The sequence below is a fragment of the Macaca thibetana genome, chromosome 4, assembly GCF_024542745.1.
Source record: "Macaca thibetana thibetana isolate TM-01 chromosome 4, ASM2454274v1, whole genome shotgun sequence".
NCBI lineage: Eukaryota > Metazoa > Chordata > Mammalia > Primates > Cercopithecidae > Macaca > Macaca thibetana.
Window position 1 is genome coordinate 30,940,726 of NC_065581.1, and position 23,743 is coordinate 30,964,468.

At 49.8% G+C, this 23,743-nt stretch overlaps 2 protein-coding genes across 2 annotated transcripts; one reads left to right on the forward strand and one right to left on the reverse strand.

Annotated features, from left to right (window-relative positions):
* Window positions 1-1,805: 1,805 nt before the first annotated feature.
* SFTA2 (surfactant associated 2) lies at window positions 1,806-2,627 on the reverse strand. Its single transcript, XM_050788563.1, has 3 exons — window positions 2,492-2,627; window positions 2,165-2,253; window positions 1,806-2,031 (listed from the first exon to the last, which is right to left on the reverse strand). Exons 1-3 carry the CDS (start codon window positions 2,550-2,552, stop codon window positions 1,945-1,947), a joined length of 237 nt encoding a protein of 78 aa, XP_050644520.1. The 5' UTR covers window positions 2,553-2,627; the 3' UTR covers window positions 1,806-1,944.
* Window positions 2,628-20,023: 17,396 nt separating this feature from the next.
* Window positions 20,024-23,100, forward strand: MUCL3 (mucin like 3). The gene is made up of 2 exons (XM_050788418.1): window positions 20,024-21,394; window positions 21,848-23,100. The coding sequence occupies exons 1-2, from the start codon at window positions 20,132-20,134 to the stop codon at window positions 21,992-21,994; spliced, it is 1,410 nt and encodes a 469-aa protein (XP_050644375.1). The 5' UTR covers window positions 20,024-20,131; the 3' UTR covers window positions 21,995-23,100.
* Window positions 23,101-23,743: the final 643 nt, after the last annotated feature.

The following is a 23,743-nucleotide window of genomic DNA, read 5'->3' on the forward strand; positions in this document are numbered from 1 at the left end:
AGGGGACAGAGAGCAATCCTATCAGTACCCCCAATCGCTCAAGTCTGAGCTACAAGTTTGTGTTTTGAGAGCTGGTGAAAAGTCAAATTTTTTTTTTTTTTTGAGACAGAGTCTTGCTCTGTAGCCCAGGCTGGAGTGTGTGATGTTGGCTCACTACAACCTCCGCCTCCCGGGTTCAAGCAATTCTGCCTCAGCTCCCCCGAGTAGCTGGAACTACAGGTGAGTGCCACCATGCCCAGCTAATTTTTGTGTTTTTAGTACAGGAGGGGTTTCACCATGTTGGCCAGGCTGGTCTTGAACTCCTGACCTCAGGTGATCCACCTGCCTTGGCCTTCCAAAGTGCTGGGATTACAGGCGTGAGCCACCGTGCCTGGCCAAGATAATCTTGAGAAGGTGGTGGGGAGTGTCTGCCTCAGAAATCAGGATGAGGACCCTGAACCCCAGGGGACTGGGACATATGTGTTGGGACCAGGTTTCCATCCTAACAGCAATCCCTACTATCCTGCTGACAACCCATAAGACAGGCTGTGGTATGTCCCTAAGTAGCTACCTGTGTGATCCTCACAATCTGATGGTGCAGGAATAATGAGAAAAACTCAGAATTGTGTAAAAAAAAAAAAAAAAAAAAAAAAAAAAAACCACCTTCCTCCAAACTGGGAGGGAGCTGAGAGGCCAAAAAGTGACTCAGACAAGTCCAGCTTGGTGAGTAGACGAGGTTTTTAGGACTTACATACAAGGCACTCCTGGATGGCAGCGGACAGCTTTAGAGATCTGTGCTGCCTCCCATCCTGAAGCTGCTTTCAAGCTAATTTTCTGACTCTTTGCTTACCGTGTGTGCAAATGGACTGTTTTCCTTGGTGGGTTCCCAGATACTCTACGGGACGTTTGGGTTCTCAGGGACACCTGCTCCTCGGCCAGGCAGCGTGACCTTGGCTGGTCACCTGGCCTTCAGGATTCAGGCAGCACCCTACACCTTTAAGTAACCAGGTAGGGGACCTGTCACACTACAGCAGGTACCATCATTGTCCCCATTTTGCGAGTGAGGAAATGGAGGCTCCAAGAGGATGAGAAACATGCCCAGGAATTCACCTGTGGGCTGGTGTTACCTCATACTCAAGTGCCAGCACAGGCTCAGCTTGCACCTGGCCTCTCCTCCCCAGCACTTATGCCTGGCTGGGCATCCTCTCACAAGCTGAACCCCTCATCTCTCAACTGAGCGCCCACCCACTTCCCACCCTGATTACCTGTGTGGATCCTTGGGTCAGGGGAGCCATGTCCTGGGGTGTTTGCCTATGTCACTTTCTTTGGTTTTTGAGTCCCCAGCCCCAATGCTTAAGCAAAAGGAAATGAAATAAAAATCTTGCTTAAACCAAGACCTCTGTCTGGTGCCTGACTTCTCCACTGCTACTAGACCTCAGGCGAGTGACTTGCCCTCTCTGAGCTTCAATTTCCTTATCTGTAAAACAGGATAATGATACCTAGTATGCCACATTCAAGACTGCTGCAAACATTGAAATAGGGACGCAGGAGAAATGCAGGACTTCAGTAAATGTTGCTTCTCTTTATTCCCAGGTGTTCCGAAGATCTCAGTTCGGGGTGTGTTCATGTGCGTGCGTATATGTGTGTGGTGTGTGAGTGTCCCCAAACAACTCCCCAGATGCCTTCTAAGCCTGTGACACTGGTGTTGAGGGAGAGAGTGTCCATCCCTGGAACCCTCTGCTCAGCAGGGGGACAGTCAGAGACTTGAGCATCCAACCCCCTCTTCCTGCCAACTCTGTGCTCAGGGACTCACAGAGTCAAGCAAGTTATTGAATTCAGCATATACTGAATTTTATTTATTGCCACTCAGGAGGGTGGGGGCAGCTGAAAGACAGGGTCAGGGCCCACCCCCTGCACCCCCAGCCCAAAAGCCTGGGCCAAGAAGGACACAGGCTTCAATGGCTCTCATGTGTTGCAGACAACATGGTGTTGAGATCTTGCATGGTGGAGGGTGACGCTGGTCCCTGAAGGGAGATGGAGGAGGAGGCAGAGCTGGGAACAAAGGGTTAAAGGGCGCAATGTAAGAGAGCTCTCCATTCCCACCGCGGAGATAGCCAGACCCCAGCAGAGGCCCAAACTGACTCACAAACACACAGCCCCATCCTTTCCCCTCCCAAAGAACTACCTTTTCAAGCAATTCCAAGAAGCTGGACTCATAGGAGGAATTCGTCAGAAAAGACTCCTTCAGCTTCAGTTGCAAAATCATACCTGGCCCTGCGGATCCAGAAGTACGGCTTAGGACCCGGCAGTCAGGGCTGATTCCCCGGAGACGGAGTACCTTCCCGCCCACGCTCCCCAGCACAGTTCCTCTTCCCCAACAGTGCCCCTCCAGAGCCTCCTGGAAGCTCAGGATGGGGTGTCTCTGTCTCTCTCAGGGACCATGGAGTCCCACTCCCTTTCTCTGGCCTCTTCACGCCACAGGGACCCAGAAGTCCTGCCCTCTAGCCCTCACCTGTTCCATGTGAGCTGCCAAGGAGGGTCAAGAGGAGGACAAGGGGCAGCCCAGACCCCATAGTGGCCACCGCACTCCTGGGATGGAGGAGACACTGAAGTCCCAGTGGCCTCTCCTTGCCAGGCCTGCTTTCTACACCCCACTCAAGCCTTAGCATAAGTGTTTGAGGGGAAGTGGGAGGGGGAATCTGGTCAACTGAATTTTCCAGTTCTCCCAGTAAGAGAGGACCCAGGAGAGGACATTCACTGTGCTCTTGGGGAAAAGAGAAGGAGATTCCCTCTCTTCACTCTGTGTCCCACCCCTACCTTGTGTCTCCAGGTTTGAGGGAGTGAGTGCTGGTCCTACAGACGGAGATGAAGAGGGAAGCAGGGACCAGGCAGGCATCCCTCCTGCAGGTGTCTGGACCCCACCCATGCCCGGACCTCCCAAGGCTCTTTAGAGATTAATTATTAACTGCAGTTAATTTTCATCATTCTTGACACCGAAGGACTCAGGAATGTGGGCCCAAAAGGGAGGGGTGGATTAAGCCAAGTTTCTTCCAGAACCCAGGTGTCCTGCTGCCTCAGCTTTTTTTTTTAAAGACTAGTCAAGTGCAGTAGTGAAAAGGGGAGAAGGAGTAGAACAAGGAGTTGGGTCTATAATGGACTGTGAACACTGCTCCCCGAGCCTTGGTGGCTTTCTAGATGAGAAATCTGGTCATGGGAACTTCCATTGCTGAACATTCTGTTTTACTTGCTCTAACGCATCCTAGATTGTCAGGTGGAGACACGAGTTTCCTCAGACATTCTCCCACCCTTGCCTTGTGCAGCCATGAAAAGAGGACGCCCACCTACTCCCGGCCGAGACGCCTACAGGCAAGCGCTGGGACAGGCAAGCACAGGACAGATGTGCAGAGGGAGTTACTGACCCTCTTTAGAAACTAGGAAAGTAAGGCACAGAGAGGGTAAGTGACCTGCTAAGGTCACCCAGTCAACCAGTAGCAGAGCGATTAGAACCTATCAGACACAGGGACACACCAGCCATGGAAACTCGCTTGAACACACAAGGGCACAGGCCTGCGTCTTCCTATCTGCCTCTTCCCTATGCAGCCTCTCCACCTTCCCCAAAGCCAGTGGGACTGAGCACAGAGGGACGAAAGCAGAGAGCGCACTGGGCAGAGGTAGTGGGAGAGCAAAAGCAAGATGGGGAAACAGAGATAGAGGTCTGCACTGTAAATGTAAAGTGAGGCAACCAGTGACTCCCAGACTTGCACAGGAGAACAGGAAGACCACAGTGGGAAGAAAGTATGGAGGAGAAGAGCAGCAGGCACAGGAGGAATGAGCAGGAGGTAGAATTTGGGAACGCAGAGAGATTTTCCTTGGAGAAGAGTAGGAGCCCTCCCTCCCTCCCTTCCTCCCTCTCTCCCTTTTTTTTTTTTTTTTTTTTTTTTTTTTTTTACAGGGTCTTACCCTGTCACCTAGGCTGGAGTGCAGTGGTGCGATCTTCTCCTGCCTCAGCCTCCCGGGTAGCTAGGATTACAGGCACCCACCACCACACCCGGCTAATTTTTGTATTTTTAGTAGAGACGAGGTTTCACCATGTTGGCCAGGCTGGTCTCCAACTCCTGACCTCAGGTGATCCACCCACCTCGGCCTCCCAGAGTGCTGGAATCACAGGCATGAGCCACTGCACCTGGCCTCCCCTACACTTTCTACAGGCATGTGCTAGGCTCATCACTAAGTATTCCTTTATAGCTCATAAGCACCTGTGAAGTAGGTACTAGATTACCCTGAGTTTACAGGTGAAATTAAGACTTAGGCCTGTGGCTTGCCAGAGAATGCACAGCTCAGCAGTGGTGGATGCCAGTGCAGTGGACTCAGACCTCGTGCTGAGCTTCTGGGGATTCAGGGCTGTCTGGCTCCAGAGCTGGGTTCTGACCTTCCATATCACACTGTCCCAAAATATGACACGTATCTTCCTTGGTGCCCCTTATCTCCCCTTTCCCCTTCCCTGTCAAAGGAACGGAAAGCTCTGTGAGCCGCAGCCATCTAGGTGAGAGATGGCTCAGGTATTGACCTTCCCAGCCCACCCTTAGGTTTCCAGAAGGTCAAATGCACAGTCCTAGACCCTCATGGTCCCCCTACAACCCCAGCTTCCAAATCCTGCTTCCCTGAGGGACTCATACGTCCTGACTTCCAATGGTTGTACTTCTAGGAACAAGAGGATGACCTTGGGATAGGACATTTGGGTCTACCCTTTTAAAGGATGGTCTGGGCTATGGATTGACTCAGACCTGGGGGACAGGTCCCTAGTCCAGGAAGAGCCCAAGGGCCAGGTGGGGGAGCCCGCAGGCTCTTACTCACTCTCCCCCTCATCCAGTGCTTCCTGGGATCAGGCTGGGACAGGTTAATCCTCTGGGACAGCTTGGTGACCTCTCCCTAGGGATGGAGATTCTGGTGTCGATGGAGGCCCTGGCATACCTGGCTCTCCCAGGACTCGTAATAGGCCCCAGAGCCTTTAAAGAGCCTGGGAGATGGGCCTGGCCAACATGCTTCAACTGGCGCCATGGACACTGTGCTGGTACTGCTCCTGGGCCTGCAGGCCTTGTCTGGAGCCAGAGAGCACTTGGGCCTGGACAGGAGGTCTTGAGGGAGGACATGAACTTTGGACCCAGTGGGATGGCCAACTCTTCTATGGTTTTTCTTTTTTCAACAGTTCAGCTGACCCTATGGGGACTTCTGACACAGTATCCCCAGGTCTCCTCTCTGTCTCTGGAGGTCTCCCCTCTGTCTCTGGAAGTCTCCCCACTGTCTCTGGAAGTCTCCCCACTGTCTCTGGAGTTCTCCCCGGTTTCTGGAAGTCTCACACTGTTTCTGGAAGTCTTCTCACTATCTCTGCAACTGTCCCCACTATCTCTGGAAGTCTCCCCACCACCTCTGGGAGTGTCTCAACAGCTTCTTCAACCTCTGGGAGTTTTCCCAGCAGTCCTCAGCCTTTAGCTCCAACTGTTTCTAGGAGCACTTCAGGAACAGTCTCCACATCATCAGGTGATATTTCTGTTGCTCAACCCATCTCTGGAGAACTCTTCAGCTCAGTCTGTAGCTCTGGGGTGGGGCTTCCTGCAAGCCTGGCAGTTTCCCAGAACCTCACTGGAAGCAGCTCCCTTGCCTTTGTGGCTATACAAGGGTCTCTCTTTCTGTTTTCCAATTCATCACCTTTTTCTGTCATGATTACTGCCTTTTGTATCCTAAGACTTTCTGCTTACTTCAAGGTCATGAAAATATTCTCCTCTGCATTCTTCAGAAACGTTATTATTTTAGCTTTCGAACTTAAGCCTATTATCCATCTCAAATTAATTTCTGTGTACAGAGTAGGGTGGAAGTCAAGATTCAATTTTTTTCTCCTTATAAATATCCAGAACCATTATTTCCAAGGACCCTCCCCTGTCCCCGCCACTGAACAGTGAGCACCTGTCCTGAAAGTTGAGTGACTGTATTTGTGTGGGTTTGTCGGTGCCCAGGCTGGAGTGCAATGGTGCGATCTCGGCTCACTGCAACCTCTGCCTCCTGGGTTCAAGTAATTCTCCTGCCTCAGTCTCCTGAGTAGCTGGGATTACAGGCGCCCGCCACCACACCCAGGTAACTTTTTTGTATTTTTAGTAGAGACGGGATTTTACCATGTTGGCCAGGCTGGTGTCGAACTCCTGACGTCAGGTGATCCACCTGCCTCGGCCTCCCAAAGTGCTGGGATTACAGGCGTGAGCCACTGCGCCCGGCCTATCGGTCAGTTCTTACTCCAGGGCCACAGTGCTTAAGGACTACAGCTTTGCAGCAAGTCTTGAGATTATAGTGTAAGTTCTCCCTTTTTTTTTTTTTTTTTTAAGAGACTGTCTTGGTTATTCTCAGTCTTGATTTTCATAACATCAGTTCATCAATTTATTCCAAAAGCTTGCTAGGGTCTTGTCTTTGGGTGCATTTGATGTGACTTCTGCTTTGCTCTTGCTTGAATCTCTTCTGTTTTTTCCCTCTGCCCTCTTAGGACCTGCCTCCTCCAGTGCTCCTGGAACTGCTCCAACTGTGCCTGGGACTTCAGCACTGAGTGTTGCTGTCTTAGGGGGTTCCACTGCCACCATGGCTGGAGTGGCCACCACGTCCCCTGGGCTCACATCCTCGCCAGTTAAGGCACTCTTCTCGGCATTACAGTAAAAGGTTGATGGGCCTATTCGATCTCATTCCCCTGCAGCCACCCCTGGCTCCTTGGGAGGAGTTCAGGGATAGTCAATAGCGCCTGCTTTCAACTGTGTTTTAAATCTGTCTGAGGATGTCTGTAGCTCAAAGGTGTTTTGGCGGCCTCTGGTCAGACCAACTGCCAGATGTCTGTTACCTGGCTGCTTTCTCGAAAGGTTTTCATCTTCCTCATGATCTAATCTCTCTGTCCAGGGCGAGAGGCATTCCCTCCAGAGATCACCCCTCCTTCCTCCATCTTCCTCCTCCCCTCCCTTTCATTCCTAGAAGGGGAGCTTGAGGAATACCCCGCAGGAAGTCTGAGGGCAAGAAACGAATGGAAGGAAGACAGGAGAGCAGGCTCTGGTTCCCCTTAAGAACAAGAATCAGGGTGGAGTGGTGGGGAGAACTGGGGCTAGGAGGAAAGAGAGTGCCTACTGAGGACCCTCCCAGTGCAGAGGCATCACAGACCCAGGGATGCGGACAATAGGGCCTGAGAAAGTCAGTGAGGTGGGGACCTCAGTGATGAGTCTGGGACTGACAGACGTGTCCACAGGGAAGAGGCAATTGAGACTTGGATTAAAGCTCTTTAAACCCCTACCCCCACCCCTGCTGAGATTCTGCTTCCAAGGTGATAGGAGAAAACACCAGAGAGATGAGGTCTCAGAGTCAGGGACATCAGTCACAGAAAGAAAGATGGAAAGTCGGAGGGCAGTGGGGGTCTGGGGACCTGGAGGCATCACCTGCCTCAGTCACTGGCCCTGTCTTTGTGCCCTAGGTCTGAAACCCCAGAAGGACTCTGTCTCAGACTGGGCCATTGTGTTGATCACTCTCACTTTGGTGGCAGCAATTGTCAACCTAATGTATGGTATCAAGAAGGTGAGCAACGCTGTGGTCCCATGTGTGGGATCCCTGTGCCAGTGGGGCTGGGACCTGGTGCCCCAGGATTCAGAGGAGAACAGGGCTTTGGGGAGGGGAGTGACAGCTTGCAGGGCTTGTTGCAGGGAGGGGAAAGAGAGCCGTTGTCTCAGTGGCTGAGAAAAACACTGTTCTGGCAGGGACGGGGCGTTGGGGCCACTGAAAGAGGTGGGGGAGTGCTGGAGGCTGACTGGCGCGTGGAAGCACTCAACTCAGCTCTAGGCAATGAAGGACCAGCTCTGTGGAGCCACATTCACTTGGGTTTGAATCCTTGTGCAAGTTACTTAACCTCTCTGTGCTCCGAATTCTTCATTAATAATAATACTTTAATACTTACATCGCACTGATTATGTGCTAGGTGCTGTACATATTTTAGTTCACAGCAAGCCAGTGATATAGGAAATACTACTCCTCATTTTCCAGATGAGGTAATTGAGTCCTGGATAAATGAGAATGATGGCATCCATCTCAAAGGGTGGTTGGGAGGATCAAATAAGCTTACGCAGAGCGAGCACTAATGGTGCTTGGCATGTATTATAGTAAGTGCTCAATATACAGCCTTATTCATTGTTATTGCTGTTTTTGCTCAAAGAGGAACGCTGAGTGCCTGGGTTGCCAAGAGGAAGCAGCAGTTCACAGGAAGAGCTGGACTGAGCAGCAGGTTCTCGGGCCCCTTGATTGACCCGTCATACCCTTCCCTCATCTCACAGGCCTGCCAGTTCCGGAGGGAGTGGCTGTGGCTCCGTGTGACTGTGGCTCTCTGTGGGGTGTGACTGTGGCTCCATGACCCCTTACAGCTGCCACCATGAGGTGGAGGCCACCAGTCAGCGCTACTCTGTCAAATGAAAGGTGGGGCAGGGGCAGCTGAGCGCCTACCCTTTGGCCTTCCTTCTTCGTCTCCCAAATAGTCTCATTCCCAGACTCCCCTATCCCATTCACCCTAGCCGGAACCTTTTTCTGCAGGTAGATTCCTGGGGTCACTGGCCCCCAGGTCTCTTCTACCCACAGCGTAAGGAGTCGTCCACTGTCAGTCACGAGATTCTGCTCTCTGCTCTGCCGCCAACCATGCAGACTGCGGGAAGGTGCCCAGCTTCTCCGAGGACAGTTTTCTCATCGGTGGAAGGAAGGACCAGGGCTAAGTGGCCTGCAGGCACCTTCCAGCCCTCAAGGAGCCCAGGTCTGGACAGCTGGAATCTCTGCTCCTCACCCTCTCTTCCTAGTCCCACCCTCCTCCCTGACGATCAGAGAAGCTCTTTAGCTGAGGACAGTCTGCTCATGGCTTCCCTTCTCACCTTCCTCCACAGGGAGCCCCCTCAGGCTGGCTCTTGAGCCCCCAGGGCCCTCCGATTCTTTCCCCTCACGGCAGGTGCAGAACCGTCCTCTGTGCTGCCCCCTCAGTCCTCTCCAGGAGGGTGGTGAACAAGTTACTGCTAAATAAAATGGCACTTCCTCCACTTGTCTTGCAGATGCTGCGGGTTTGCCCAAATGCATGGGCTTTTGTGTCATGCGGGCCCAGAAGGGCCAAGCCCGGTCTCTGCCACTTACAAGGGCAAGTCATTCCCTGATCCGAAGCTCATTTATCCTCATCTGTAAAGTGAGGGGTGACAGGTGATGACTCATAGGTGAGGTGCTTAGTACATTCTTCAGTACATAGAAATGCCCAAACATTGGTAGTTGGCAGGGCTGTTTTGTGACTGGTCTCTCAGCCTCCAGCTCAGACGAAGCAACATGGACTGACTGTAAGAGACTGTTTTGGGCCTCCACCTACCTCCAGGTTTCTCCACCCCAGACACCAGCGTCCTTGGGGTGGAGTTGTAGCTAAGAGAGAAGGGAAGGGGGTGTTCATTCACAAACCCTGGTTAATGCTTATTCTAAAGCAGAGACCCTCAACTTCAGCACAATTGGTGTCCTGGGCTGGGTAATTCTTTGTTGTGGAGACTGCTCCGGGCATTACAGGATGTCCCATAGCATCTCTGGCCTCTACCCCCTAGATGCCAGTAGCATACCACTCCAAATTGTGACAAAAATGTCTCCAGAAATTTCCAAATGTTCTTTGGTGTGGGCAAAATTGCTCCTCCCTGTACAGAACCACTGTCCTAGAGGCTTGGGTCCCTGGGGAAAGGATGGGGAAGGGGTCCTTTCCCAGCTAAAGAGCATTCAGTCCCCAGTGAAAAGGGGGACTGTCAGTCAGCCGAGTCCACATGGAGTTGCAGAGGACAGCCTGTCTCTGCCTTAGTTTCTCCATCCTGCAGGATACATTGCCTGGGAGGCAGGCTGCCCAGTTCTGAGTAGTCAGTCTTTGGCCTGACTCCATGGAGCCTCATTAATCTCCCATGAATCACATTGATAAGCAGTTGGCCTCCTCTTCCCACCTATTCCAGCCCTGCCCAGGGCTTAGGGATAAGTCACACCAAGTAAGGAGAGGAACCCACGTGTCCAGTTCTCTAGTCCTCTCATGAGCCCAAATGCCCTGAGGGCCTGGCCTCCTGCCCTCAAGTCCTGGACTTCTCTACGGCCTTTGCCTGCCCCCACTTCCCTCAGAAAGGCATCCTCTGGCCCTGGCTTCCACTCCGTCCAGGTGGAGTGGAAACATTTATTGATTGCCTACTGTGTGCCAGACACTGTCCCAGGCTCTGACGACACAGCAGGGATCCAAGGTGCCTACTTTCCATCCATGGAGACCCACAGTGGGCAGAAAGGGGTTGTGACTTATCTGTGCTAGAGTCCCAGGGAGTCTGTCCTCCCCTACTCCAGCCCCAGGCACTGTCACTGGGGAGACAAGTGAGTCTCTGAGCTAATGCTTGCGTTAGGCAGGAACTGAGGAAGGGAAGGGGGAGCTCCGGGATGCTCCTAAAAATGAGATGTCTGCATTTCTGTATAGGAGTGAATGGGGACTTCGAGGCAAAGAGACAGCCACTGAGCTGAGGTGGGAGGGAAGAGGTAGAGTGAAAGCAGAAGCCCCTGTATGTCGAGCATCTCTTGGTCAAAGATCTTGGCCTTGGTCCCTCTGGGTGGCCTGACCTGTGTCCCTGGTGAGGGGTGTGACATCTGTCCCTGTGGTTCTGTGTCTTGTCTCTGTCACTCCGTCTGCACTCTCCACACATTGTTGTATGACCACTGAACATCACGAAGCACCTGTCTCTGCAGCGACGGTCATTCGAGGGCTTTATCTCGCCTTTGCTCTTTCACCTGATCCTCGTGGACAGCTCCGCCCAAGGTGGCAAGAATGACCATGTGTGAATAAGGGGTGTGGAAGCTGGGCTGACGCGGGAGAGGTAGGAGGGTGCATGTGAAGCTGGACACAGATCAGAATGTGAACCCCACCCCGTCCTGCTCCCAGCCAGAGTTCAGTCCTTCTAGAAAGGGCCATCTGCTCCCCAATTCCTCAGAGCCCTGGAGGCACCACCCTTACTTCTCTCTACTGGGACTGGCTCAGGTGTCTGCTCCTTTCTGGTTCCTCTGCCCTGCCCCCAGATCCCACCCCTCAGCAGGCACCCACGTGCCTGGCTCCATGACGCAGCAGCTGCGGTCTCCTCTTATCAGGGCTCCCCTGTGGGTTGGGGTGGCTCCATTTGTTTAAGACTTAGTCCTGAGGAGCCCCAGCCCCCATGACGTCAAGATTGGCTCCATATAAGGTGAGGGGTCCGCAGCCCATGGTCCCCACGCAGCCACCCAGCTCCGACATGGCCCAGACGGTCCACAGCCTCTGCTCCACCTTTGGCCTCCAGTGCTGCCTCCTCTTCCTTCTAGCTTCTTGGGAGGCAGGTAAGATGCCCACAGCGGGTACAGAAGATAGAAACAGCTTGTTTCTTAGTGCTCATAGAGTTGGACAACAAATAGAAAGGAATGAAGGGAGCGGGCACAGGGCTGCTACAGACAGTTGTCTAGAGTGTTCTCTGCTCAAGTTTGCTGGCTAAGGGACATGTAGTAGGAGATGAAATCCAGCCTGTGCTCTGCTCTTTAAAACATGGCTCACAGGGCTGCGCCCATCCAGAGGGGGTTTCAACTTTGCATAACGACACTGTAGAGGGTGGCAGCCCTGTGTGGTGGGGGTAGGCACCTGATAGTCGTTGAACACCAACTCCAGCTCCGTGCATGGAATTCACAGCTGCTCATGGTGATTTCTTTCTTCTTCTTCTTCTTCTTTTTTTTTTTTTTTTTTTGAGATGGAGTCTCGCTCTGTCGCCTAGGCTGGAGTGCAGTGGCGCAATCTTGGCTCACTGCAGCTTCCACCTCCCTGGTTCAAGAGATTCTCCTGCCTCAGCCTCCTGGGTAACTGGGATTACAGGCGCCTGCCACCATGCCTGGCTAATTTTTTGTATTTTTAGTAGACAGGATTTCATCATGTTGGCCAGGCTGGTCTCAAATGCTTGGCCTCAAGTGATTTGCCTGCCTCAGCCTCCCAAAGTGCTAGTATTACAAGCGTAAGCTGCCGTGCCCAGAGACTCATCTCATCTCAGCATCCCCTGAGGTGGCTAATAATATCCCACCTTATAGTTGAGGAGAGTGGACTCAGAGTGATTTGGCGCCATATCTCACAGCTAGAGGGAGGTAAGCAGAGATTCCACCTCCACTGCCCCCAGCCCTGGGGGACAGGTGGAACTTCTCTCTTGAGAGCTCTGTTTTGTGCAGACCTAGTTTCCAGTCCTGACTCTGACCCATTTGGCTACTCTGGCCTTCCACACCATCTGTAAAATGGGCTGGATGCTGCTGCCCGGCCATACCAATATTTGTTGCCTACAGAGCATTTGCACGGCACCAGGTGTTGCTCTAGGGACTTCATCCACGTTTACTCATTTAATCCACATGGCAACTCAGAAAAGTGTGCATCAAAGGCTCTGTCCTTGTCTTACAGTTGGAAAACATCTCAGGGCTTTGAGAGAAAATGAGTATGGACAAGTTTGACGAACAAAACAAACCCTAAAGATAAGATGAAATTGTGAAATTAGTTCACTTAGTCAAGAAACGGACTGCAACTGAACCCAGGGAGCAGAGATGCTAAACACAGGGGCGCTGTAGAGGGCCTGGGCAATTTGGAGGAGGGTCTCCACAAGGCAGATGTACAGCAGCAGATTCAGAGACACTGTCTACCCACTGGACAGTCATCTAAGGACAGAGCCATCCACAGTAACGGCGCTGATGATCTGGAACCAGGGCTGGGACAGTCGTGAGTCTGGAAGTCTCCTCCAAGCAGTACTGGGGGCAGGGCAGGCAGGCAGCACCTTCTCCTTCCAGTAGTGCAGACAGAGGGTGATGTTAGAGGCAGTGCCCCTTCCCTGAGCACAGGCAGGTTGCGGCCAGGGGTGGAGGCAGGGGCAGGTGGGTGGTGAATGGCGGGAACTGAGGAATCTTTGAGCTGCCTCTGAAAGATATCAGCAGTGCGTCCTGTCTGTGCCCTGACTTGATGTCTGTCTCCCCTACCTTGAGGGTCTGGAGACAGAGGCACCAGAGCTGCCCAACACCTCCTGGCCCCATCTCGCCTGCCTTTCCTTCCGCTTCCCCTCAGGCGGATTGTCCGCCGGCTGCTCTCTCCTCCTTCCATCTTGCAGCTTAAGGAAGAGGAACCTGCAGGGGGCGGAAGGGAATCCACTCCATACACAGTAGCTCTGAGATTTGCTTCAGGGCAGAGATCTGAATTCCTGAGATTCCAATGGGGCCATGTGGGCGTGGTCTCGGAGAGGAGATAGGCGTGGCAGGGCGGGATGGAGGGAGGGGTGGGGAGGACAAGGGGAGCTGGCTGCTCCCATTCTGCAGATTTTGAAGACAAGAGCGAGTAGGTGACAGGTGGGGATGGCTTGAGGCTGGGCTTGGGTTGTGATGAGGTCGGGTGGAACTGGAGTGTGAATCAGGGCTAGTCCATGGCTGTGCCCAGCAGAGAGAAAGGCCTGGGCAGGATGGGAAGAGGGACAACTGGGATGGATGAAGCCCTTTAGTCTACCATTCTGGTGAGGGGGCCCTGACATTTGTCCACAGGACCAGTCAACACGCAGACAGATAACTAGATCCTGGAACCCCAGAGTCTGCATCATGCAGTCACAGAACCACGGGTACAGTCTAGATTAAATCATCAGGGGGAGCACAGGTGCAGTCTAGCTTAAATAATCAGAGGGAGGCACAGATGCAGTTTAGATTAAATCATCAGAGGGAGGCACAGGTGCAGTCTAGATTAAATCATCAGAGGGAGGCACAGGTGCAGTTTAGATTAAATCATCAGAGGGAGGCACAGGTGCAGTCCAGATGAACTCACCTGAGGGAGCACAGGTGAGTCAGGAGATGGGAATTGGGACTAGGGTCCTTGGAAGAATCTAACAAGAACATTTTCCTATAACAAATGCTATTTGATTTAATTTCTGTAACAAATAATGTATGCTCATTGTAGAAAATGGAAAATAGAAAAAATCAGAAAGAAAAATAAAATCTCTCTGTATACTCCCTAGTCCCCAGGCAATCATTTGATTATATCTCTCCTTTAGCTTTCCTTTTTTTTTTTTGTTTTTGTAGAGACAGGTCTCGCTATGTTGCCCAGACTGGTCCTTCTGCCTCAGCCTCCCTAAGTGCTGGGATTATAGGTGTGAGCAACTGTGCCCACCAGTTTTCTTTTTCTATGTCTGTGTTTTAAGCCACTTATTGAACTAATACTGTATAGATATTTTAACAAGCATTTACCCACATTATTGCAAATGGAGCATGCCATTTATGGGGGTAAGGATACCAGGAAACACTAGAGATACTCTTTTGGGAGAGCGTGCTCTGACAGAGACTCCAAGGCATGAGTTGCTTAGTAAGATGTTCTCTCTTCCTCCCTCCCTCCCTCCCTTCCTTTCCTTCCTTCCCTTTTTCTCTTTCCCTCCCTCTCTCTTCTTCCTTTCTTTCTTTCCCTTCCTTCCTTCTTCTTTCTTTCTTTCTTTCTCTCTTTTTTCTTCTTTCCTCCCTTCCTCCCTCCCTTCCTTCCTTTTCTTTCTTTTTTCTTCTTTCCTCCTTTCCTTCCTTCCTTCCTTCCTTCCTTCCTTCTCTTTCTTTCTTCTTTTGACAGACTCTCACTCTGTGGCCCACGTTGGAGTGCAGTGGCATGATCTTGGCTCACTGCAACCTCCGCCTCCCAGGTTCAACTGATTCTCCTGCCTCAGTCTCCTGAGTAGCTGGGATTACAGGCTGCTGCCACCATGCCCGGCTAGTTTTCATATTTTTAGTAGAGATGGGGTTTTGCCATGTTGGCCAGGCTGGTCTCGAACTCCTGACCTCAGGTGATCTGCCCACATTGGCCTCCCCAAGTGCTGGGATTACAGGTGCGAGCCATTGTGCCCAGCTGATGTCCTCCCTTTCAAATGAGTGAACGAAGCAGATGGCAGGGACCTTTGGCACTGTGCATTGTTTTGATGTTGTGGGATTTGTTCTTATTCTTTTATCCCGACTGAACATCCATCCACAATGTCTTGTGCTAAAGTTGGATTTTCTCTTCTGCACCTCCTGCCTATTCTTCAATGACCAAAACAGTTCTTTTCAGGCTACGATGGTTGTATGTGGAATGAATATCTCCTGCTGAAAACTTCCTAGGGAAGTAAGTCACTACCAAAAGTAGATCGTCTGGGGAAGAGATGCTTCTTTTGTCCTGGGGGTTTACACTGATTTGCCTCTTGGCTGTGTCAGGACCAAGGAATCCCTTGAGCTTTACCTCAGCTTTTTACAATCTATGGTTCCACAACTGTTTGATGCAGATCTAAAATTCTAAAATCTTGTTATCTGAGTCTAGTTATGGACTGTGATCCTGTGGTTTAATGAGAACTGGTATCCCAGAATTGGTGGGCCAGAGGCCGCCTTTCAACATCTTTTCATCTCAGAGCTCAATTACTTAACAGCGGAAGTTGCCCCTTGGTGTTCCAGCCTGCGGAGGTCACAAATACATTTGGTTTCTACTTAATGTGCATTATGAAACGTTGTTGGCAAGGCTTCTAAGGAATTTTCATCAGTCTTGTTCTTTCATTCATTATTCAACAAATATTTACAAAGTGCCTCCTATGGACCAGATACTGTTCTAGGCTGGAGACAGTGACAAACAAAACAAATAAAAATCCCTGCCAGGGCAGGCCAGGCCAGGCGCAGTGGCTCATGCCTATAATCCTAATACTTTAGGAGGCTGAGACAAGAGGATCACTGAGGACCATAGTTTGAGACCAGCCTGGCCAACATAGTGAGACCCTGTGTCTTAAAAAAAAAAGGGGGAGAGGGGCATAGTGGCTCACATTTGTAGTCCCAGCTGACAGGGGGCTGAGGCGGGGGGATTGCTTGAGCCCAGGAGGTCAGGGCTGCAGTGAGCTGTGACCATACCACTGCACTCCAGCCTGGTGCAGAGTAAGACTCTGTCTCAAAAACAACAACAACAACAACAACAACAACAACAACGACAACAACCCTGGCCGGACGCGATGGCTCATGCCTGTAATCCCAGAACTTTGGGAGGCTGAGGTGGGCAGATCATGAGGTCAGGAGATCGAGACCATCCTAGCTAACACAGTGAAACCCCATCTCTACTAAAAATACAAAAAATTAGCTGGGCGTGGTGGCACATGCCTGTAGTCCCAGCTACTTAGGAGGCTGAAGCAGGAAAATCACTTGAACCTGGGAGGTGGAGGTTGAAATGAACCCAGATCACACCACTGCACTCCAGCCTTGGCGACAGAGTGAGACTCCATCTCAAAAAACAAAAAAACAAACAAAAACAAAACCCTTGCCATAGTGGAAATTTAATTGTATTTATCACATATCAGAAAGTGATGATCAGAAAGTGGCCCAGGAATGCAGAGGCTGCTGTTTTCAAGAGGGTGGCCACAGCAGGTGAGAGGTGGATGGGGCAGGCAGGAGGGTAGGGCTACTGCTCAGGCTCCCCTTACAACCAGGAGAAGGACAGGACAAGGCATGAGATTATTTCAGAGACTACAATGTGGATTCAACAAACATTTAAACAGCTTCTGTGCTCCAGAGTCTGCCATGGTCCATACTTCCTTTAACCCTCACGTTCAGCTGGTGCAGTCAGCATCATGGTTATTTACAGTTGAGAACATGGAGCTTCAGAGCACTTAAGTGACCTGAGCAAGAACGCAAAACTGTTGAGGGACTGAGCCTGGATGCCAAACCTGTCCTCTGATTCTTTAAGGCCAGTGGAAATTGCCCTTTGCATTGCTGCCAGCTCATTTATTCACTCGATAGATAGTCATTCATCCCTTATCATGTTTAAAAGCCTCTGGGGCACAGTGAAAAGTCTAATTTTGCCAATTACTTAACCTCTTTGCATCTCCTTTCCCCACCTGTAAAACAGTGAGATCACCATCCTCACTTCACAGGTTCATAATTATTTGATTAAATAAACAAATATATGAACAGCACCTTTCAGGGAGTCCACACATGTCAATGTCCTTCCTTCTTTAAAAGACTGGGCTGACCTATTGGCTGTGCACTGTGGTCTTCACCAGCAATGAACTGGGCCCAGGAGCCCAGATGCATGTTCAGATTCTGTCTCGACCTCTTACTTCCTGGGTGTCCTTGAGAAGATGACTTAACCACTCAGAACCTTGTTTCTTCATCTATACAACTGGGAGAATAGGAAGTAGTTCTCAACCTCAACAGGTTCTTGTGAAACGTAAGTAAGTTAACGTACGCCCTCACTTGTAGAACCTGCCTCTCTCGTTGTAGAGCTCCAGGAAGGTTGCCCGTTGCTATTGTTGTGGGACTATGTCCAGGTCACTTTTCCTCCGTGAAATGTAAATTTCTCAGATGTAAAATAGGGGAACTTGACCGCTTCTAAAGAGCCCTGTGGAGCATTGGGAGACCAATCACCATAGAAGAGAATCCAGAAAGAGAATGTCTGTGAGGCCACCAGCCACGTCCCAGGGCTGGGGAAGGTGTCCAATAAACAATAGCTATTACTGGTATTGCTGCCAAGGAGATCATGTAATGGCATTGGGAGAGCAGAGTGCTGGCCTGATCATTCAGCCCCCTTCTCTCCCCTCACTCGCAATTCCTTTCAGAGACTTGGGCTTCTCTATTAACCTCACACCCTTCTTGTCCCGCCCATATTTCTTTCAAGGACTGAGCTCCCCAGGCTGATTCTGCCCATCAGCAGGCAGGTGGACTGTGGTTTCTTGTGATTGGGAATAGGTCCAGGTTCTGGTTGCCGCCTTAAGCTAATAGGGACTGGAAACCTCAGTTATGTAACGACACTATCTCTTTCACTCTTTGGTGATCTCTTGGCCTTCACTCTTTTGGCTAGGTATCAGAGACCTCTCCTCTGTCTCCATCAGGTTGTTTTTCCATGGAATTAAGGCGTGCATCTGTCCACTGATAGGGGCGTTTTCTCTCACACCCTGTCCTTAAACATAGTCAGTCCCTCCCACAAGCTAGTTGCCTCGTTTACTCCTGTCAGGACCCCCAAGCAGATCTCTTTTCCTTTCAAGATGGCCCCCTTCATCTATCCCCAGTTGGCTTTAAATGTGTGAAGAGGGGGACCCAGTGGGGTGACCATAAGGGTTGGGTCATCTCATCCATTCTCCTCATCCAACTTTATCTCCGAAATGAAAACTTCCCATCCCCTTCCTCTACTCATCCTCCATTCTTCTTATACATCTCTCACTCACAACCTGTGTCTACCTGCTAATCCCTATGGGAAGTTCTGCCAGAGGTCTTACCTCAATTTCTCACACTGTTACATTTGGGATGGTGTTAGAATGTTATGGAAAGGTGGAGAGTCTAATGTTTATTTCTGGTCTTCTCAGCTATGCCATGGAAAGGAGACTCCATTCCATAAGTTACAGACCCTAAAGGGGCACCTGCACAGTAAAATGCTGGTCCATATATGCCCTCAAAACCTTATCATTGGATAGGCGTAGCAGGGAGTGGAGGTCGGCAGGCACACAAACAACTGTAACGTGAAGTTGAAGGTAACAGGACAGAATGATGAATAAAGACCTTTTCAAGCACTGAAATGAAGCTGGATTTAATCTGTTTAGGCAGATCAGAAAAGATGCCCTAAAGCCAGAAGGCCTTGAGATGGAGAGTTGAGGAGATGTGGAAGGGGATGAGGTGGCAGGCTTGCTGAAGGCACAGCCTGAGCCCAGAGGCTGGAGGTGAGAATGGGGAATAGATATCATAGTATTCAAAGGAGACTGACTGGGGAGTCATACTGTGGGGAGCAAAGAGATCCCCTAGAGAAGGAGGTGGGAGGCGGGAGTTGGAGAAGATCATGGGGAAGTTTCTTATTTGCCTCTCTCCCTCCACAGGTGCTACTGCATTCCAAGAATATCAGAAAACTGGGGAACTCTCAACATCTGATCACATATTTCCCCTCACTCCAGGCCTTGTTTATAGTATCCCTTTGGATCACACTGTTCATTCAGGACAAAGACCTCCAGAGCTCCCTAAATCTACAGAAATCCATGAGCGAAAACGCCACTGCACCACCACACGCCCTTCTAAGCCAACTGACAAGCCTATAGACAACTCCAGAACTACAGAGCACAAAAGCTCTACAGACAATCATGAGGCTCCTCCCTCTTCTGAAGAAAACTCCAGCAATCAAGGGAAAGACCCAACGATCCGGAATCAGCACTCTGTTGATCCTGCTTACTCCACTACCGCACATAAAGAATCCTCTGAAAAACAACATATAACACCAGCACCCAAGAGCAAAATAAATTGTCATAAGTCCACAACAGGCAAATCAACAGCAACAAGAAAACCAGATGAAACTGGAAGATCTTTGGAAAAGTCCATGAGTACTTTGGATAATAAAAGTACCACCTCACATAAGACTACAACTTCCTTCCACAACTCAGGCAATTCACAGACCAAGCAAAAAAACACATCTTTTTCAGAAAAAGTCACAGCAGCCTCAAAAACAACATACAAGACTACAGGAACCCCAGAAGAGTCAGAAAAAACTGAAGATTACAGAACAACAGTTGCCTCAGATAAGCTCCTGACAAAAACTACAAAAAACATACACGAGACCATATCAGCCAATGAGACACAATCTCTAGCAAAGCCTACAGAACATGGAGAAAGGACAGCCAATGGGAACACCACACGATCCCCAGCAGAGCCTACAGAACATGGAGAAAGGACAGCCAACGAGAAAACCATACCATCCCCAGCAGAGCCTACAGAAAATGGACAAAGGACCCCATTTGCCAATGAGAAGACCACATCATTCCCAGAAGAGCCTACAGAAAATAGAGGAAGGACAGCCAATGAGAACACCACACCATCCCCAGCAGAGCCTACAGAACATGGAGAAAGGACAGCCAATGGGAACACCACACCATCCCCAGCAGAGCCTACAGAACATGGAGAAAGGACAGCCAACGAGAAAACCATACCATCCCCAGCAGAGCCTACAGAAAATGGACAAAGGACCCCATTTGCCAATGAGAAGACCACATCATTCCCAGAAGAGCCTACAGAAAATAGAGGAAGGACAGCCAATGAGAACACCACACCATCCCCAGCAGAGCCTACAGAACATGAAGAAATGACCCCATTTGCCAATGAGAAGACCACATCATCCCCAGCAAAGCCTACAGAAAATAGAGGAAGGACAGCCAATGAGAACACCACACCATCCCCAGTAGAGCCTACAGAAAATGGACAAAGGACCCCATCTGCCAATGAGAAGACCACATCATTCCCAGAAGAGCCTACAGAAAATAGAGGAAGGACAGCCAATGAGAACACCACACCATCCCCAGCAGAGCCTACAGAACATGAAGAAATGACCCCATTTGCCAATGAGAACACCACACTATCCCCAGCAAAGCCTACAGAACATGGAGAAAGGACACCATCAGCCAATGAGAAGACCATACCATCTCCAGCAGAGCCTACAGAACATGAAGAAATGACCCCATCGGCCATTGAGAGCACCACACCATCCCCAGTAGAGCCTACAGAATATGGAGAGAAGACTACATTGGCCAATGAGAAGATCACAGTATCCCCAGAAGGGCCTACAGAACATGGAGCAAAAACTACGTTGGCCAATGAGAAGATCACACCATCTGTAGCAGAGCCTACAGAACATGGAGAAAGGACCACATCGCCCAATGACAAGATCACCTCATCTGCAGCAGAGTCTACAGAACATAGAGAATGGACTACATCAGCCAATGTGATCACACCAGCCCCAGCAGAGCCTATAGAACATGGAGAAAGGACCACATTGGCCCATGAGAAGATGACACAAGTCACAAAAAAGTCTACAGAACACCCAGAAAAGACCATGTCAACCACAGAGAAAACCACAAGAGCCTCAGGAAAGCCTACACTATACTCAGAGAAGACCAGATCCACCAAAGAGAAAAACACATCAGTCCCAGAAAAGCCTACAGAAAACCCGAGGAACACCACACTGACCACTGAGACCATAAAAGCCCCAGTAAAGTCCACAGAAAACCCAGAAAAAACAGCAGCAGTCACAAAGACTATAAAACCTTCAGTCAAGGTCGCAGGAGACAAATCTCTCACTACTACCTCTTCTCATCTAAATAAAACTGAGGTTACTCATCAGGTGCCCACTGGTTCTTTCACCCTCATTACACATAGAATGAAGTTGAGTGCTATCACATTAGAAGCCCCAGGCAATGAGAGCCATCCATACCTCAATAAAGATGACTCACAGAAAGGTATCCACGCTGGACAGATTGGGGAGAATGATTCATTCCCTGCATGGGCCATAGTTGTTGTGGTCCTGGTGGCTGTGATTCTCCTCCTGGTGTTCCTTGGCCTGGTCTTCTTGGTAAGGGACAGATGTGCCCCATGGAAATCAACCTATGGGATAGGGAATTGGGGACACATTAAGGGTCAGAGTTACAGGGAATAATGAGTCTAGGAAAAGAGACATGGCAGAAGTGGGAGGAACAGTAATAGAGGAAGAGTTTTGGTGAAAACTGAGGAGAAAGACAATAAATACACAGGAGGTAAAAAGCTGGAACTGGAGAGAAGGCTGTGGCTGAGAATGAAAGGGCGTGAAAGAGAAAGTGTCGGGAATGGAGAGTCTGGGGTATGAGAATAGGAGGTATAAGGACAAGGAGAATATGGTAGAGGAGGGAACTGGGACTTATTGTATCGGATCTAGAGCTGGAATAAACATCAAGATGAAATCTTGAAAATAGAATGAAGACCTGAGGTGAGTGTTGAGAAAAACAAATCGCAGATGGTTCTCATTCCTCCTTTCTCATCCCAATCACAGGTCTCCTATATGATTCGGACACGCCGCACACTAACCCAGAACACCCAGGACAATGACCCAGAGGATGAGGGTGGCCCCAATTCCTACCCAGTCTACCTGATGGAGCAGCAGAATCTTGGCATGGGCCAGATCCCTTCCCCACGGTGATCTTGGAATAGGAGCCCAGCCCTGGCTCTTCCATGCTCTGCCCCTTTCCTGGATGAGGAACTGGACTCACAATTTCTATTTCCTGGACTACAGGAAGGGCAGAGAATACTGATGGTTACCAGTATTAACCCTTCCTCTGTTCTTCATTGAAACTGGTTGGCGAACGAAGTGATAAGCAAGGAGGGTGTAAGTTTAGGGGTCAAAGAACAAAGAATGAATAATACAAGCAGACATTCTCTGTAGAATGTGATGGTCTGAGAACGAAAAGGTGTTTGATGGACATGTTGGGGGACCAATGCAGAACTGCACTGAGTCCTAAAGAAAGGACAGGAGCCTTAGAAGGCAATGCCCCAGACTGACTTGTGAGTGGGGATTACGGGGAAAGGGAGAGACTGAGGGCAGAGTCTCTGGGTTTCAGGACAGCATTGTTATTTCCATTCACTATTATTTAAGAGTTTGCATGTAAACAGGCTCATCTCTGAGTTCTCAGGACCCTTGCTTCCGCCCCATTTTCTTAATAAAAAAACCAAAAAAACAAAACAAACAAAAAAAACGGATCCAAGAAGAAAAAAGAATTTATTTCCTTCTCCACTCTCTCCATGCCCTGGAGAAAAAAAAATTCAGAAGAAATCACAAATCTCTCTCATCCACATGGTTGATCCCTCTTCCTCCCAAATCCCTTAGTTTTCCTAAACGTCTACAGCGGACACCCTGTTGGTTTGGCTTGCTGGGTTGTGGGTGGACACACAAGGAGGGGATTTTTGTTTGGCCAGCAGTCTCACCCACTGATCTCCATCCCAGACTTTCCCTGATGGTGTCTCAGCATTTATTTTCCTGTCTCTTCCACCAAAAGTCAGCTGTGGCTTTATGTCGTAAAAGTTACCCACCTTCTCTACCATTCCCATACTCTCCCCTCCCACCTTCACCCCAGATTCCAATTTTCCTCCTTGTAGTCATTTCATCTATGTGTTTTCTACATTTTCTCTCTCTCTTCTTATGGCCATTTCACCTTACTACTGATTGGGCAGAGGAGAAAAGAAGAATGATGATAATAGTTTCCTTCTACTGATCTTTTTTATAATAAAGTATAACATGTTTATAAAGGGCATAATAGTTATTAGACTATCTATTGGGAGAAAGTTCTGACTGGTGTTCCTGGCTCCGGCTGAGACCTTACAGAAGAGGAGGAGCCGGAGGAGATGGAGGGCAGGACTGGCAATCTATGGAGGGTCAAGAAAGGGGAGGCTGAATTTCTATTGCTCCAAAAATGCCTCCTTTCTGGGTTTAGATAAGAGCCAGCCTTAGTGCAGGCCGGGTTTATTCGCATGGTGGCAAAATGAGTAGAAAAACCTGTCAATTAAAAAGCAAGTATTTTAAAGCACCTATTATATACTCTGTTGAAGATATAAAGAAGTATAAGACATAGTTCTCACCTGAGACACAAAGATAGGAAAATTAAAATTAAATAATTTAACAAGAGTTGTCACAAGGTAGGTGCTATACAGAATAAACAACACCCTAATTCATTAAGCCCAACTCCGTGAGTATCTGCTATGCCCCCTATTTATGTTAGGACACCAGCCCTCCTCCAAAACCATTCTGTGCCCATGTCAGTCCCAACAGAAACTTCCCATCACCCATGCAGCCTTGGCTCTCTTACCAGAGGAAGATGGCATCATCACTAACAGAAAAGATGCCCCACTTTGCTGCCAGGCTCCTAAACGTAACTCCATCCAGAATCAAACAGTG

Coding starts and splice junctions, on each gene's coding strand:
- SFTA2 (XM_050788563.1), bottom strand. CDS start 2,552: ATGGGGTCTGGGCTGCCCCTTGTCCTCCTCTTGACCCTCCTTGGCAGC. Junction 2,254..2,491: donor TGGCAGCTCACATGGAACAG/GTGAGGGCTAGA, acceptor CTGGATCCGCAG/GGCCAGGTATGATTTTGCAA. Junction 2,032..2,164: donor TCTTGGAATTGCTTGAAAAG/GTAGTTCTTTGG, acceptor CTTTGTTCCCAG/CTCTGCCTCCTCCTCCATCT.
- MUCL3 (XM_050788418.1), top strand. CDS start 20,132: ATGACCCCATTTGCCAATGAGAAGACCACATCATCCCCAGCAAAGCCT. Junction 21,395..21,847: donor TCCTTGGCCTGGTCTTCTTG/GTAAGGGACAGA, acceptor TCCCAATCACAG/GTCTCCTATATGATTCGGAC.